Raw genomic sequence first — 17,023 nt, forward strand, 5'->3', positions numbered from 1 at the left:
CAAAAGTAACAGTTGTTCATCACTCAGCCTTCTTTATGGCCCAACCCTCACACCTGAACGTGACTACTGAAAACACCATAACTTTGACTATACAGACCTTTGTCAGCAAATTTATGCCTGTACTTTTTAATACACTCGCTAAGCTTGCCACGGCTTTCCTTCCAAGAAGTCATAGATGAATGAATCATAGATGTAGACATAAAAATTAAAACTAAAAAATTTAGCATAAAACAAAATATCTTTCAAAACTTGGGGTGAGAATTTTTTGAATGAACATAAAAATGATGGATCTTTAAAAAACAGTAAAAGGAACTTAATTACCATTAAAATATTTGATAAAAGTTTCTTAAGCATAAATGACACCTTTAATAAAATGAAAATATAAGCTACAGACTGTGAGTAAATATTTGCAAAACTTATATTTGATAAATTATTTGTATGTAAAACATACAGAGAAGTCTTCATAGTCAAAAAATAAGAAAAACAACTACTTAAAGGTTTGATGAACTATCTGAGCACACATTTGACAAAACAAAACACACAAACCATCTATAAACACATGAATAAATACTAAGCATCATAAGTCATCAATGACATTCTTATTAAAATTACAACTTATACCACAAGGAGAAAATACTGTACCCTATTTAGAATAGCTAAAATGAATAAGAGTTTCAAATCTTGGTGAAAATGTGGAACAAGTTGAATGCTTATGTATTTCAAAAAAAGAATATAAGGTTAAATAACTTTGAAAATAGTTTAGCAGTATCTTATAAAGTTATGCAAACACTTCCCAGACTATTATGCTACAGAAACTGTGATAGCAGCTTAAGTCTCTAAGTTGGTGGCAATTTGTTGTGCAGCATGGAAAACTAATATCCAACAAGGTTGCTAACTCTGGGTGACTAGAGTGTAGATATTGACTTCAAAGCTAGTCCAGGGTACAGAGGTGTCAGCAATGTGGGGAAGATGCATTGTGGACCTCAAGCCTATCTCAGTGGAAGAATAGCCATAATGACTTTGTGGGATTTTGGATCAACATCACACTATGTACAATAATTCTGTGCCTGGTGGGAAACAGCCTCTGGTGTGTTATGGCTTCCTGGTAGAGTCTGGCAAGTTGTCAGGAGCCTAGGGAAAACATTTGCTGTTGTTGTTTAGTCAACAAGTTATGTCCAAATCTTTTGCAAATACATGGATAGCAGCCCACCAGGCTCCTCTGTCCTGTGTATTTCCCAGGCAAGAATACTGGAGTAAGTAGCCATTTCCTTCTCCGGGGTTTCTCCCCGACCCCAGGGATAGAACCTACATCTCCTGCATTGCAGGCAACTTCTTTTTTATCCCTGAGCCATCAGGAAAGTCAGTGGATATAATTGTGTGATATTTCAGTGTAGTGAAATCAGTGGATTGATTGACACTCAGAGGTTTTAGAGACTTAAACATTCACCATTCATCACCAAGATGCATTCACCATTTTTAAGAGATTATGTTATTTAATTGTATTACTATAAGCTTGGAAGTATGTATAGCTCATATTTAGAAGGAAACACAATTTAGTTTCAATAAAGAACATCATTGTTTCTGCAGACAATAGTATTCATTTAGGTTAGGTAATAAAACCAGAGACCAAGCTATGTTGTTCATACATCGCAAAACACATGGCACTTCATATACAGAATGGGACAGAAAAATCATACAGTAAATATATATAATAGCAGTCATTAATATCTCTGAAAGATTAGCTTTTTTATCTTTCATTTTGGGTTTTACTGTAGTCACCATGTTTTCTTATTCAGTTCATGCTTTTTTCTATAATTATTTCTTAAAGAAATCCATGAAAGAGTCTATTGAGTCACTATCTCCAGTGATTTAGAAGAAATTGCCTTCTTGCAAATTGCCACATAGAAAAGCATTCAAGCTAATTTCTGGATGTGGGATATAAAAAGAAATAGCTCAAGAAATGCTCTCTGGGGTCTAAATCCCCAAGATCATGGAAGCATACATAAGCCCTACATTTTGCTCATAGAACTCAGATTCAGCTTCCAAATCTCTCTCTCTTTCTCTCTCCCTCTGTCTCTTCCTTTCTCTGAGTTTTTCTGGATATTAAGAAAGAATTATATTCCAGTCCCATTAAATTTTGTGGGCTCCTGCTACATCAACCAACTCCTTAATATTTTACATGTTATTTGAATTCAGAGTGGGAGCTCCCCTGGAGACAATTAATAGTAGAAACAGGATCTTCAGGTGAGTTGGTTTCAGGTGGAATTTTCTATAATGTTTCTTTTCTCTCCTTTAGAGAACTCTGAGATCCTGAAACCTCTAAAGCAGTGGACACTGTTTGTCAGTCTTTGTGTGGTGATGTCTCCTGAGTCCATTTTCCTGGAGACTGAGCTTTGATCTCCTCCCCCTTCACTGGGGTATCATCCTGATTTTTGCTCTGAGGATATCCACATTGTGCTTAGCAGAATAGTCACAATTAAATTTTTAAAAATATTATAATGCCTGATAATTCCTCAACACCTCAAAATTGAGTTAAAAGAAGATAAGAATCATATGTTTATAATAATAATGAACACCATAATTCCATTTTTCTGGCAGTAATGTCCAACGGCATGTCAAGGATGTAGGAAATACGGTTGAAGTAAAAAGGAAAAGTGTCCTTATGATAGCAGTTTTCATGAAATATTTTGTATATTGTTCAAGTGCTGCATCAGTATGTAAGAAAAAGAGGAAATTACAGGCATTATATTCTGAGAATACTGACTTGATTAAAGAAGGTTGAAAATTGAAGAATATAGTTAGGATAAGGCTTTATGTAAAACTGAGCAGAGAAATTTAGACTTGATAAATTAGTTAATAAGGAGAAATTAAAGTTTTTAAGATTCAGAAACTGTCATAACAGATACAGTAATCAAGAAAAGAAGAAATTAATTTTCTCACTGTGCAGGGTAGCACCACTACAGGGAAGTTGGCTGAGCCTAGGTGATCCATGAGATTAAAATTGGATGATTAGTAAAAGTAAGATAATAAAGAGAAAACAAAGGGTAAACAGAGACAATTTATTGAAGAACAGTGATTGATGAATTGACATGAACAGGGCCAAGAGGAAATTCAGAAAAAAAAAAAAAAAGAGTTGAGCTATTCTTTGACATCATAAATTGTTCCTGCATTTTTGTTGCTGCCAACTTTGGACCTTGACCTGTTTCTTAGATTGTTTAAAATAATATGTGCTTAAAAATAATACCAATTATTCAGAGTATTAATAATTAAAAGAGATGAGGGTGGGAAAACCTATCTATTTCGAACTCCACAACTGTCAGACTTTGTGCTAATTATATTAATGTCATTTTCTAACTTAATACTTATACACCTATAAAATATATATTATCATGTCACTATTACTGATAAAGAAGCTGAGACTCATAAAATCTGAGTGATTCACTAAAGATCATACAGTAAATGCCAAAGCTTGCAACTGAATTTAAATCTATGTTTCCAACTCCTTGCTTCTTTCATTGAGGCAGTTTGTCTGTCACTAACTCTTCTCCACTCCCCACCCATTCCCTTTTCTGCATATAGGAAATACATTTTTTGAGTGTCAAAAGTACCACAAAGCTATTCAAGAAATAATGAATTATTTCTCCCTTCACATGATCAGACAAAACTAAAATTGCATCCGTGTTTATGTTTATGAAAGTTGAACTAATAGTCCCTTTATTAATCTGAATATTTCAGATGTGTGCTTTTTGTTAGCTAACTTATTTTTAAATCTTTGCTAAATAAATATACTTCTGTTATTATAAACTGCTTACCAGTACAAGATGCTTTTGCTTTCTCAAAATAATGTATACAAATAATTGTATGACTCAAAGCAAGATTATCCCCTGTAGTTTAAATCAAACTCAATATTCCTATCACCATAAGTTTTGAGGGTGACAATGTAACCACTCGTGTTTATTACTGTATTCTCAAATTTTCTTGAGAAACAGTATAGAATGTGGAAGAGTTGAGCAAAATATATTTTAAGTTACTCTATAATTCAGATATTCTATAAGCATGTAATGCTATAATATTCCTAATAAATGTATTAGATTGAAAATATTGATAGCAAGTTAAGAGATATTGATCAAAGAATTTAAAAGACTATACTGAGAGCATCAGTGGCACTATATGAGACAAATGATAAACAGTGAGATAGGAAAGAAAACAAAAGTGAGGGCACCACAAATTATAACACAACTCCATTACTTTACCGGGTGGCTGCATTGAACACAAAGCCAATAATCTGAGCATCAAACTGGAATCCCTGGAAAACTTGAAGTTAGAGCTTTATTTCCTTCAATGTCCATTTATGTTTTCCAAAATGGAAAATTCTTGTGGTGACTCATGACCTCTGCCTTTTTGATGATCTTCAGTTTGAACATAATGATAGAAGTACAACTGCCTCTAAAAATATTACTCCTCCTGCTTTTTAAAATAAATTTGAGTGCTATGTTTTCATTTATTATTATGTTACTCCCATTAAACAGCACAGACCTTCAGAATGATGGAACTGTGAAAAACATGTTTTTCTATGACACTATAGAAAATATTTCTCTCTGACTCTAAACTAAATTCAATGTCTGTCACTCATGGTCACTTCAAACCTAACTCATCACCAGCAGGCTGTGTTAATTCAAACAAGTTTCTTAACTCATATATGCTTCCATTTCCTTTTGTAAAACATGAGACTGCTTGTTTTGAAATTCATGTCTTATTTAGTGGTCAAAACTAATGTACCAATATTTTAACACAATGTCTGACACACAATAAATATGATATCCATGGACTGTCATCGTTATCATTGTTATCATTTTATTATCACTATTTTAGATTTTCTCCAACAACAGTTATGTGATTTGCTGAAAGAAATGAGACTGCCAGAGCCACGTTCACCCTCTTGGGCATCTCAGAATATCCCGACCTCCAGGTTCCCTTGTCCCTGGTTTTCCTCACCGTCTATGCAGTCACAGTGGTGGGGAACCTGGGCATGATCACCATCATCAGGATCAGTCCCAAACTCCACATCCCTGTGTGCTTTTTTCTCTGTCACTTGCCATTTGTTGATTTCTTCTATTCAACCACAGTTACACCCAAACTCTTGGAGAATTTGGTTGTGGAAGACAGAACCATCTTTTTCATGGGATGCATCATGCAATTCTTCTCGGCTTGTATGTTTGCAGTGGCAGAGGCATTCATGTTGGCAGTGATGGCCTATGACCGATTTGTGGTCGTTTGTAAGCCTCTACTCTACACAGTGGTCATGTCCCCAAAACTCTGTGCATCATTAGTGGCTGTCTCTACACATGGGGTGTAGTCTCTTCCCTGACACTCACCTATTTTCTCCAGACATTATCCTTCTGTGGGTCTAACATCATAAATAATTTCCTCTATGAGCACTCTGTCATTGTCTCCATCTCCTGCTCTGATCCCTTCATCAGCCAAGTGCTCTGTTTTGCCATCACCATATTCAATGAAGTGATCAGCCTGGTAATTATCCTCACTACTTATATTTCCACTTTTGTCACTATCATAAAAATGCCCTCTCCTGGGATTCACCAAAAACCTTCTCTACTTGTGCCTCCCATCAGACCGCCATCGCCACATTCCATGGGACTGTCCTGTTCTTTATTGTGTACCCAGCTCCAAAAACTCATGGCTCATGGTCAAAGTAGGTTCTGTATTTTATACAGTGGTGAGTCCCATGCTGAACCCTCTGATCTATAGCCTCAGGAACAAAGATGTGAAAGAGAGTGTCAGGAAATTAATTAATCATTTAATACAATTTGGTTGAAGATCTGTATGTCCAAAAGAAATTTTATCTATTACATAGTGTTGATTAAATCTTCTTGTAGACATGATGACTCAAATTATGTAGTCAACTCATTAGATCATAAACGTAAAGTCATAAATTGTCTATTTGATCTTTCAGTTTCTGTTCAGTTCAATGTCAAATAAAATAACTGTATATCATGTGTAAAATGATGTGTGTTGTGGGTGTATGAAAAGTGAAATGTGAGTTGTTCAGTCACATATGACTCTATGCCATCCCATGGACTATAGCCTGCCAGGTTCCTCTGTCCATGGAACTCTCCAGGAAAGAATAATGGAGTGGGTAGCCATTGCCTTCTCCAGGGGATCTTCCTGACCCAGGGTTTGAACCTGGGTTTCCTGCATTTCAGGGAGATTCTTTACCTTCTGAGCCACCATGGAAGCACTGTGGGTGAATATTGTCCCCCAAATATCCATGTCACCCAGAACTCAGAATGTCACCTTATTTGAAAATAAGATCTTTGCAGATGTAATTAAGGTGAGTGTCAAGATGAGCTTAAAGTGAACCCAAAATCCAATAAGTGTCTTTATAAGAGACAGAAAAAGATACACAGAGACACACAGGGAAGGAGGGTATGTGAATTTGGCTTCTCTCTTTCCTCCTAAACCATACACAATTCTTAAAAAAAAAAAAAAAAAAAAAAAAAAAAAGCTCATTTTTAGTATTGTTGGTACATAACTGCTTCCTGGCTGTTTGTAAACCTGCACTTTACACAACTGTTGTGCCCCAGAAGCTGTGTTCCATCCTTCTGGCTGATGCTCCACCTGAGCATGGACTATTTCTTGCACTCATCCTTTCAGTTGTATTGCCTACTGTGAGTCCATCATAGTTAACATGGTTGATATGAATATTCTGCTGTCCTTTTGGATCTTGTGTTACTTTAGCCAATTCAATGAATTAAGAAAACTCAAGAGTCATCATCTCCTAGCTTTCACTTCTGTCACTATTTTAAAGATACGTCCTACCTGTGGGCATCACAGAGACCTGTCTACCTGTGCCTTCCACACATCATCATCCTTTCTCTCTGTAGTATGTGCATGCTGTGTGCTAAGTCACTTCACTCGTGTCTGACTCTTTGAGACCCTGAACTGTAGCTGCCAGGCTCATCTGCCCATGGGATTCTCTATGCAAGAATATTGGAGTGGGTCGCCTTGCAATCCTCCAGGGGATCTTCTGGATGCAGGGATTGAACCCAAGTCGCTTAGGTCTCCTGCAGGTACCTTACCACTAGCGCCTCCTGGGAAGCCCCTCTATAGTATGCTCAGTTCCAAATTCCCATAAATAATTGTTCAAGTACAGTCTCTTTTATACTATGTTAATCCTCACGCTGAACTCATTGACATACAGTATACATACTGATATACTCACTGATATAATACTTGAAATACAAAAACATAAAATACCTTGTAAGGAAGTTAATAGACTCCAAAATATCTTAGTGTTCAATCCAGCATTAATAAATACATTTCCATGAAATCATATATGTGCCTATTCAACTATCACCTTCCAAGAAAGTTCTTTTCTGAAAACCTAATATAATGAGATAATCACTCCTTCCTTATTCCCTTAACCTGATTTATATTTTTTCCTAGAAATAGATGATATGCTTAATATATGCAACAATTTATTTGTCTCTTATTTCCTCCTCCCTGCATACACTCCAAGAGAGCAGACATTTCTGGCGTTATTATTGTATCTTATATCTGTAATGCCTAAAAAATTACCTATAAATATATTTGGCCTTCAATGAATACTTGACAGATGAATAAAAGATGAAAAGAAATGAAAATTTTTGACTAAATTTATAATAATTAGTACTGTGCTCACCTAGGTAAGGGAGCTTACCTGCTGGCTCAGATAGTAAAGAATCCTCCTGCAATGCAGAAGACCCAGGTACAATCCCTGGGCTGGGAAGATCCCTTGGAGAAGGATATGGCAACTCACTCGAGTATGCTTGTCTGGAGAATCCCATGGACAGAGTAGCCTGGCTACACTCCATGGGGTCACAAAGAGATGGACACAACTAAGTGACTAGCACTTCACCTAGGTGATGTCTCTTTAATGAATATAGTTGTCACATGAAATTTAAAAAGGTAAAATAACATATATAATACACTCAAAGATAAAAAATAACCATACTTATATAAATGCTTCTATTGCTGAGTACTGTACCTTGGAATATATATATATATATATTTGTCTAATTTTAAGTATTTAGTTGTAGTTGCATATTCTATAAACATTTGACTCTTGCAGTTTTCAGAACCACAGAAATGACACTTCCATTATCAAAAGTGTCTCATAGTTAGACCTTGAGTGTAGTTTATTAAAACCGATCATGTTCAATTTAGGGATCTTGCCCTTTCTAAGCAAATACAGATTTCAGAACATCTGAAAAGTCTATTCAGTAATGTAGTTAATGGTTTAGGTATTATTAGTTCATTTGAATTACTTGGATGCAGAAATTCAAACTTGCAGAGTGCTAGATATAATTGATAAATAATATCCCTGATTAGGTGGATTCTGGTCCACCACAATCAGAGAAATTTGTTTATAACTTGGATTAAAAGTCAGAATGATACTGGATCATTACATGTATTTCTAGCTAAACTGCTTTGGGGCACCTACCAAGTGATAATTGTGCTCATTGGAAAGCTTGAAAATAGTGCTACTCATATTCCTGAAGTACAGCACCTCAAAAATATTTGGGTTCCAGAAAAATCATGTATGATTCACAAGAGAAAGTGTCTGAAATATGTAAATACCCTGTAGAAAGTCTGTGAAAATCTCCCTTTAAGCAATTATACTTACTTGTTATGCTAATGTTTCAATTAAAATTTCTTATAAAAGTTGATCTCTCTTAAGGCAATGAACAAACTATGAAATCAGAGTAGGTAAATATTAAAAATCAAAGTAAATGCACCATGTCAGAATTAAAGTATGTTCTATTGAAGCACATGGAAGCATTAAAAAGAAACCTCAGAATGAGAGGGAAAAATTAAATATATTTAAGAAGCTGAAGGTCAATATATACAATCAGTATCTACTAAATATCAATGTTATAACATCTATGACAAAATAATTAGGAAAATACAGTAAAGAGGTGATAAAACTGAGAAAATATGTAAAACAAATCAACTTCAGTTTTTCCTTGTGCATCCAATATTTTTTTTTCTGTATGTCGTCACATGAAAAATCATAGCAAATCAATGCTCTGGAGAAGCTAAAATATATATGCACAAAAAGATGTGCAAAAACATTCAGCTGCATATAGATTGCAATAACAAAAAGTAGAAATAGCCTTAATGGATATTTTAAAAATGGTATAGTCACACAATTAAATACTGTATAAATTAAAATTATTGCATTAGAAAAATATACCAGTTATCACAAATATCCTTCAGTCTTATTTATATTCAAAAGTACAGTGAATGCTATATATCTTGATTCACATAGGTAAAAAATAAACAATATCATGGGAGTGAAAATGACCAAATTATAGATGAAGTTAATCACCAAAGAATAAGAGAGGAATGAACTGCCATCCTAAAGGAGATCAGTTGTGGGTGTTCATTGGAAGGACTGATGTTGAAGCTGAAACTCCAATACTTTGCCCACCCGATGTGAAGAGCGGACTCATTTGAAAAGACCCTGATGCTGGGAAAGATCGAGGGCAGGAGGAGAAGGGGACGACAGAGGATGAGATGGTTGGATGGCATCACTGACTCGATGGACATGGGCTTGGGTGAACTCCGGGAGCTGGTGATGGACAGGGAGGCCTGGCGTGCTGTGGTTCATGGGGTCACCAAGAGTCGGACATGACTGAGCAAATGAACTGAACTGCCAGGAGGTTATGAAAGGATCTTTGGTCTGTGATGTAGTGTTCTAGGAAAAATAAGTAAGCATATGTTGTTATTATTATTATTATTATTATGATTTAGATCGACCTCTCAGTGCTTCAACGGGAAAGAAAAGTCACAATTGAAAATTTCAGTGTTCTTTATTTCTTCCCCAAGGGAGATCATTAAAAGTATCAAAATATCTTTTTCTAGGAAGCAATTACCTTTTGATGTTAAGAGAGTTTGGAGTAGATAAAACAACCTGTCTTCATATATAGTTTTCTTGTTTAGACCAGTGTGACATAAATCTCTGGTGTAAATCCAAAACCATTTAGACATTTCACATGTGAAAGATTTAGAAGTACTGTGAATGGTAAATGATATATCCAGTGATATATTAGTGAAGAAATAAGCAAACTCTAGAAAATTAAAAGATGAAAATGCTCTTTAACTCACCTTACTATTTAGTATTCTGAAATGTTTAACTCACTGAAAAAATTAAAGTCCTAGCCAAAAGGCAGAGTCACCTTGATTTACAACATAATTATAATGATATTTTGGTTCCAGAAGAGAAGCAGCTTCTTTCCAAAGAAAACATACACATAGCCAAAAGATACACGAAAACATGTTCAAAATCACTGATAAATAGGGAAATATAAATTAAACTCCAAATGAAATATCACCTAACACCTTTTGGAGAAGAAAGTGGCAAAACACTCCAGTACTCTTGCCTGGAAAATCCCATGGACATAGGAGCCTGGTAGGCTGCAGTCCATGGGGTCGTGAAGAGTCAGACATGAATGAGTGACTTCACCTTCACTTTTCACTTTCATGCATTGGAGAAGGAAATGGCAACTCACTCCAGTGTTCTTGCTTGGAGAATCCCAGGGATTAAGGAGCCTGGGGGGCTGCCATTTATGGAGTCACTCAGAGTTGGACACAACTGAAGCGACTCAGCAGCAGCAATACCTTTCTAAGAATGGCTATTATCCAAAAACTAAACCAAAAGACAAAAAAAGAGAGAGAGAGAGAGGAGAGAAAATGCTAGCAAGAATTTGCTACTAATGAAGAGAAAACAGAATCTTGGTCCACTGTTGGTGACTGTATAGAAAAAAGTGCATAATAATTAACATAGAACTACCGTATGATCTGGTAATCTCACTTTTGAGTACACGTCCAAAGGAAATGAAATCAATTTATCCTGAAGAGATATATGCCCCCCTACATTCATTGCAGTATTGTTCGCAATAGCCAAGACATGGAAACCATACAAATATCATAAGTGTCCATTGACAAATGAAAGGATTAAGAATTTTATGAGTATGTATAACAATATATAATATTATTCAGGTATAGAAAAGAAGGAAATCCTGCCATTTGCAACAACATGGATGAGTCTTGAGGGCAACATGCTAAGTAAACTAAGACAAAGAAAGACAAAAGCCATGTCATCTCACTTATATGTGGAATCAGAAAGAATGAGCTCATAGAAGCAGAGTTTAATGGTGATTTGCAAGGGTTAGGGAGTGAGGGAAGCAGGGAGATATTGGTCTAAGGGTGCAACTTCCAGTTATAAAACAATAAGATCACCAGTCCAGGTTCGATGGATGATACAAGGTGCTCGGGGCTGGTACACTGGAATGACCCTGAGGGATGGGATGGGGACGGAGGTGGGTGGGAGGTTCAAGATGGGGAATGTGTGTGCACCCATGGCTGATTCATGTCAATGTATGGCAAAAACCACTACAATATTGTAAAATAATTAGCCTCCAATTAAAATAAATAAATAAAGTTTTACAGAAGAAAAAAGAGAAGACAATAAGTTCTGAAGATCTAACGTACAGCATGGTGACTGTAGTTAAAAAGTACTCTAGTGTATACTTGAAAGTTTCTGAAGAGTTTATCTTAATGCTCTCACCACACACACACACTTGTAACTACATGAGATGACAGATATGTTAACTAACTTTATTGTAATGTTTCCCAGTACATGTGTGTATCGAATCATCCCATTGTACACATTAAAATTGCATAGTGTTATAAGTTAATAAAGCTAGAAAATAGTATGCCTCAATAAAGGTGGGAAATAGAAGAAAGTAGCAAATTTCATCCCTTTATTAAATGGAGAAGATGATACAAACAGAAGACAAAATTTTCAAATAAGTGCATAAACAGGAGAGGACTATAACAGCAGCAAAGTCCTGAGGGGCAGGGGTGGTTATTTCCCCATAACAAGTATCATTGTCCAATACTTTGTGTAACTTAGTGGAAGAAGAAGATAGATAAATACATGCATGACAGTGTAAGCAAATAAATACACAAATACATACATATGCATACATGCAAAGACATACATACTTAAAAAGTCTTCTCAGGACAAAATTAGAGAATAACTGTGAAAGACTGAATAATACCCCCCAAAGCCACTCAGGCTCTAAACTCTGGAATCTGTGAGTGGACCTTCTATTACAAGGGGACTTTACGGCTATGATAAGGACTTTGAGACAGGAAGATGATCTGAATACTAAATATAAGTGTCTTTATAAGAGGCAGGCTGGGGAGATTTGTTACAGTGGAGATGAAAATGTGACAATGGACCAGAGACTGGAGGGAGGCTGCTGCAAGTCAAGGAGTGCCCGCAGCCTCCAGGAGCAGGAAGAAGAGAAGGTGAATGGTTCCTGGAATCTCCAGAAGGAAAGAGCTGTGAGCATTCCTTGTCTCAAGCCCCATAAGACTCATTTTGGACTTCTTGCCTACAAGGTAATAATTATCAGTTGTTATAGACCACTAAGTTTGCGGCAAATTTTTAACAGAAACAATAGGAATATTGAACCTTTTAAAGATGCATGTTCAGAGGCTTAAAAGTATGACCACAGCTTACTATATTGATTAATCTCTTAGCCAAAGATATGGGACAAGAATATCACAAGAAAAGCAGAAATCCAGGACATTAGTATTTTTCAAAGCAGCTGTGTATTACTTAGACTGACCTCTCTCTAGGAAACTCATGGGGAAAAGTAGTCATGGCATGGATGCCTCTGGAACTTTCACTTAATCCTACAAGGGTAATGTTATAGGTTGTAGTTATACTATAGTAGAGGAGAGCAATCTAGTTATTCTGGATGCATTTACACTAGAGGAAGGTAAATTACGCTGTTTCAGAAAATTGATAGAGGTAAACCTAAATTCCTCTCTTGTCAATCAAAACTGACAAAATTTTATTGAAATGTAAGATAAAGACCTATTTGAATATTACTCAAAAATCACCTAGACCATTTTTCACAAACTGGTTTACAAAAAAAGGGGTAAAGTTTCACAGAACCGGCAAATATTTGTGTGAGCTATATGAAAGATGCAATGTGCTTAATGTATTAGATATTTTATACAAACAGATGAAGGAAGAGGTCAACAGTGAGTTCAACCACGAAGACAGAGAGACCAGGGTAGAAATCAAATATTAATGATTCCATCATCAGGAATCATTATTTCATAACAAAGTTATGTTGACTTCGCTCAGTTATGTCCAACTCTGCGACTGATGGACAGCAGCAAGTCAGCCTTCCCTGTACATCATAGGGGATCACATTATACACAGGGTCAGTTCAATTCAGTCTCAGTCATGTCCAACTATTTGCGACACCATGAATCGCAGCACACCAGGCCTCCCTGTCCATAACCAATACCCAGAGTCCACCCAAACCCATGTCCATTGAGTCGGTGATGCCATCCAACCATCTCATCCTCTGTCGTCCCCTTCTCCTCCTGCCCTCAATCTTTCCCAGCATCAGAGTCTTTTCAAATGAGTCAGCTCTTCGCATCAGGTAGGCAAAGTATTGGAGTTTCACCTTCAACATCAGTCCTTCCAATGAACATCCAGGACTGATCTCCTTTAGGATGGACTTGTTCGATCTCATTGCAGTCCAAGGGACTCTCAAGAGTTTTCTCCAACATCACAATTCAAAAGCATCAATTCTTCGGTGCTCAGCTTTCTTTATAGTCCAACTCTCACATCCATACATGACCACTGGAAAAACCATAGCCTTGACTAGACACACCTTTGTTGGCAAAGTAATGTCTCTGATTTTAATATGCTGTCTAGGTTGGTCATAACTTTCCTTCCAAGGGGTAAGCATCTTTTACTTTCATGGCTGCAATCACCATCTGCAGTGATTTTGGAGCCCAGAAAAATAAAGTCAGCCACTGTTTCCACTGTTTCCTCATCTATTTGCCATGAAGTGATGAGATCAGATGCCATGATCTTAGTTTTCTGAATGTTGAGCTTTAGCCAACTTTTTCACTCTCCTCTTTCACTTTCATCAAGAGGCTCTTTAGCTCTTCTTCACTTTCTGCCATAAGGGTGGTGTCATCTGCATATCTGAGGTTATTGATATTTCTCCCAGCAATTTTGATTCCAGCTTGTGCTTCCTCCAGCCCAGTGTTTCTCATGATGCACTCTGCATATAAGTTAAATAAGCCAACTGACAATATACAGCCTTGACATACTCCTTTTCCTATTTGGAACCAGTCTGTTGTTCCATGTCCAGTTCTAACTGTTGCTTCCTGACCTGCATACAGGTTTCTCAAGAGGCAGGTCAAGTGCTCTGGTATTATGATCTCTTTCAGAATTTTCCAAAGTTGTGGTGATCCACACAGTCAAAGTCTTTGGCATTGTCAAAAAAGCAGGAATAGATGTTTTTTCTGGAACTCTCTTGCTTTTTCAATGATCCAGAGGATGTTGGCAAGTTGATTTCTTGTTCCTCTGCCTTTTCTAAAACCAGTTGGAACATCTGGAAGTTCACAGTTCATGTATTGCTGACATAGCTGAATGTTAATTGACTTGTGTCTTGTTTATTATAACTCAAACATGAAATATATCTCTGACAAGATGCTTTCTAGGAAAATAATTACGACACAAGGCATATCAGGTGTGGAGAAACGTTGGAAAATTATATCTGAATCTTTTAAATATTTTGATAAATGGTAAGTAAATCCAAGAAAGAATAGATATTAAACATATACTCAAGAAACAGACAAACCAAATTGCAAAGAAAACTATTTAAGTAAACTTCCAATTCTAGACATCATTATAGACTCTTTTCCCTTAGCTTTAGTTTAGTGTCATTCATTCCAGGAGCATTTTAATTACATGGAAACAAAGCCTAGCAGCCAATTTCAAGTCACACTTTTCTGTGTAATTCCGAGACCTGCCATTTGCCTTAATGATCTGTTTTGATGCTTGTGAGGAAAATGTTGCTAGTGGTCCGCCAGGGCTTGAGTCCCCAGGGCTACAGACTCAGATGTAAGAGCGTTGATCTACCAGTTATATTCAGCCCACAGAGAAACAGGACAGTGTAGACCTGCTTCTCTGTTGCAGGTAAGTTTTTGACGTTGTTTACGACACAGTAAAAATATTATTTTCTTGAAATGGTAACTGAGGTCTTCTTTTCACTTTTCTTTTTATGTTAAATCACTGTAAATGCTAGCCAATTCTGAGTCCAATAATATTAAAGAAAGAAATTAGTAATCATGTTTCAAGACTGACAACTATTTCACAAAGAAGAGAATAAACTTGCTACTGGGAAATGGACATTTATACATAATTATTTATGTGTAGTTTAAATTGCTATATAAACTTTTACAAAAATGAGAAGTACTTAATTCTGAGAAAATTCCTACCTGATAAATCTTGAGACATTTAAGAGACATGTATACAATGTCTAGGTCTGTAATAGAAGTTAATCCATAAGCTATAAGTCCTGAAAAAGTGTACACTCCACTTAGAATTCCAAATGAGTCATTGTTCTCCTCAGCAGTGAAGCTGTCCCAGGAGAGAAGCATCCTTTACTGAACAAAACATGCCAAAGTGGGATCGCTGTGCTCTCTTTTTAGATGTCTCTATTATTTTTCCTCATACTTAGAAGACAAACATATTCTCTTCAATGTTTTAATTGATTTGTGTATGCACACAAAATACAGTAACAATATATGTTTTTCTTTGAAGCAAACATCTCACATTTTTCTTAGATACTTTTATTCGCTTACACATTCATGTGCAATTATTTTCTATCAGTTATGTGTATACTATGCTACTAGCTGTACTCACTTCAATGTGTTAAGTATTTCTGAGGAAAATACCAGCTGCAATGGATATGCAAAAACAGTTCAGAGACTCAGTTGGATTGGCAGATCTATCCACAGTAGTTATCTATATAAGGAATGTTGTAAATGGAAAAAGTTAGAACTAATAACTCCTTTCATTTTATTTTGTACATTATAGAAAGTCATAATATGATTTTCACTTATTTCTGTAAATCTCCTCTTTGTCAAGAAAAATTCCCTTCTCCCATCCTTTCTTTTCAAAGGCATCATAGAGATGACTGCAAAAAATCTGAGTCTGGAGACAACATTTGCCCTCTTGGGTTTCACAGATTACCCAGAGCTTCAGATTCCTCTCTTCCTCATGTTTCTGATCATGTACATTATCACCATGGTAGGAAATCTGGGCATGATGGTAATCATCAAAATTAACCCTAAGTTTCACACCCCCATGTACTTTTTCCTTAGTCATCTTTCTTTTGTTGACTTTTGTTACTCTTCCATTGTTACTCCCAAGTTGCTTGAGAACTTGGTCATGACCGATAAGAGCATCTTCTACAGTAGTTGCATGCTGCAGTACTTCCTGTCCTGCACTGCTGTGGTGACTGAGTCCTTCTTGCTGGCAGTGATGGCCTATGACCGCTTCGTAGCCATCTGTAATCCTCTACTTTACACAGTGGTCATGTCACAGAGGCTGTGTACCCTGCTGGTGGCTGGATCATATCTCTGGGGCATGTTTGGTCCATTGGTACTCCTTTGCTATGCCCTTCAATTAAACTTTTCTGGACATAAGTTGATCAATCACTTTTTCTGTGAATACACTGCTCTCATTGCTGTCTCAAGTTCCAATACACACATCCCCCTCCTGCTGCTCTTTGGCTTCGCCACCTTCAATGAGGTGAGTACACTTCTGATCATCCTCACTTCCTATGTCTTTATTTTTGTCACTGTGCTAAACATCCGTTCTGCCAGTGGACGTCGCAAAGCTTTCTCCACCTGTGCATCTCACTTAACTGCCATTACAATCTTCCACGGGACCATCCTTTCTCTCTACTGTGTGCCCAATTCCAAGAACTCTCGACAAACTGTCAAGGTGGCCTCTGTGTTCTATACAGTGGTCAACCCCATGCTGAACCCTCTGATCTACAGCCTGAGGAACAAAGATGTGAAGGATGCCTTCCGAAAATTAATAGACACAAAAGCTTCATTTCACTGA

The 17,023-nt window shown here is 36.6% G+C and overlaps 1 protein-coding gene and 1 pseudogene across 1 annotated transcript; both read left to right on the forward strand.

Annotated features, from left to right (window-relative positions):
- The first annotated feature begins 2,600 nt into the window (after nt 1–2,600).
- LOC136168723 (olfactory receptor 5D13-like) lies at nt 2,601–5,833 on the forward strand (annotated as a pseudogene).
- A 10,248-nt stretch (nt 5,834–16,081) lies between these two features.
- Nucleotides 16,082–17,023, forward strand: OR5D14 (olfactory receptor family 5 subfamily D member 14). Its single transcript, XM_065936608.1, has one exon. The coding sequence runs from the start codon at nt 16,085–16,087 to the stop codon at nt 17,021–17,023; it is 939 nt and encodes a 312-aa protein (XP_065792680.1). The 5' UTR covers nt 16,082–16,084.

This window comes from Muntiacus reevesi, chromosome 5, assembly GCF_963930625.1.
Source record: "Muntiacus reevesi chromosome 5, mMunRee1.1, whole genome shotgun sequence".
Taxonomy (NCBI): Eukaryota; Metazoa; Chordata; class Mammalia; order Artiodactyla; family Cervidae; genus Muntiacus; species Muntiacus reevesi.

Coding starts and splice junctions, on each gene's coding strand:
- OR5D14 (XM_065936608.1), top strand. CDS start 16,085: ATGACTGCAAAAAATCTGAGTCTGGAGACAACATTTGCCCTCTTGGGT.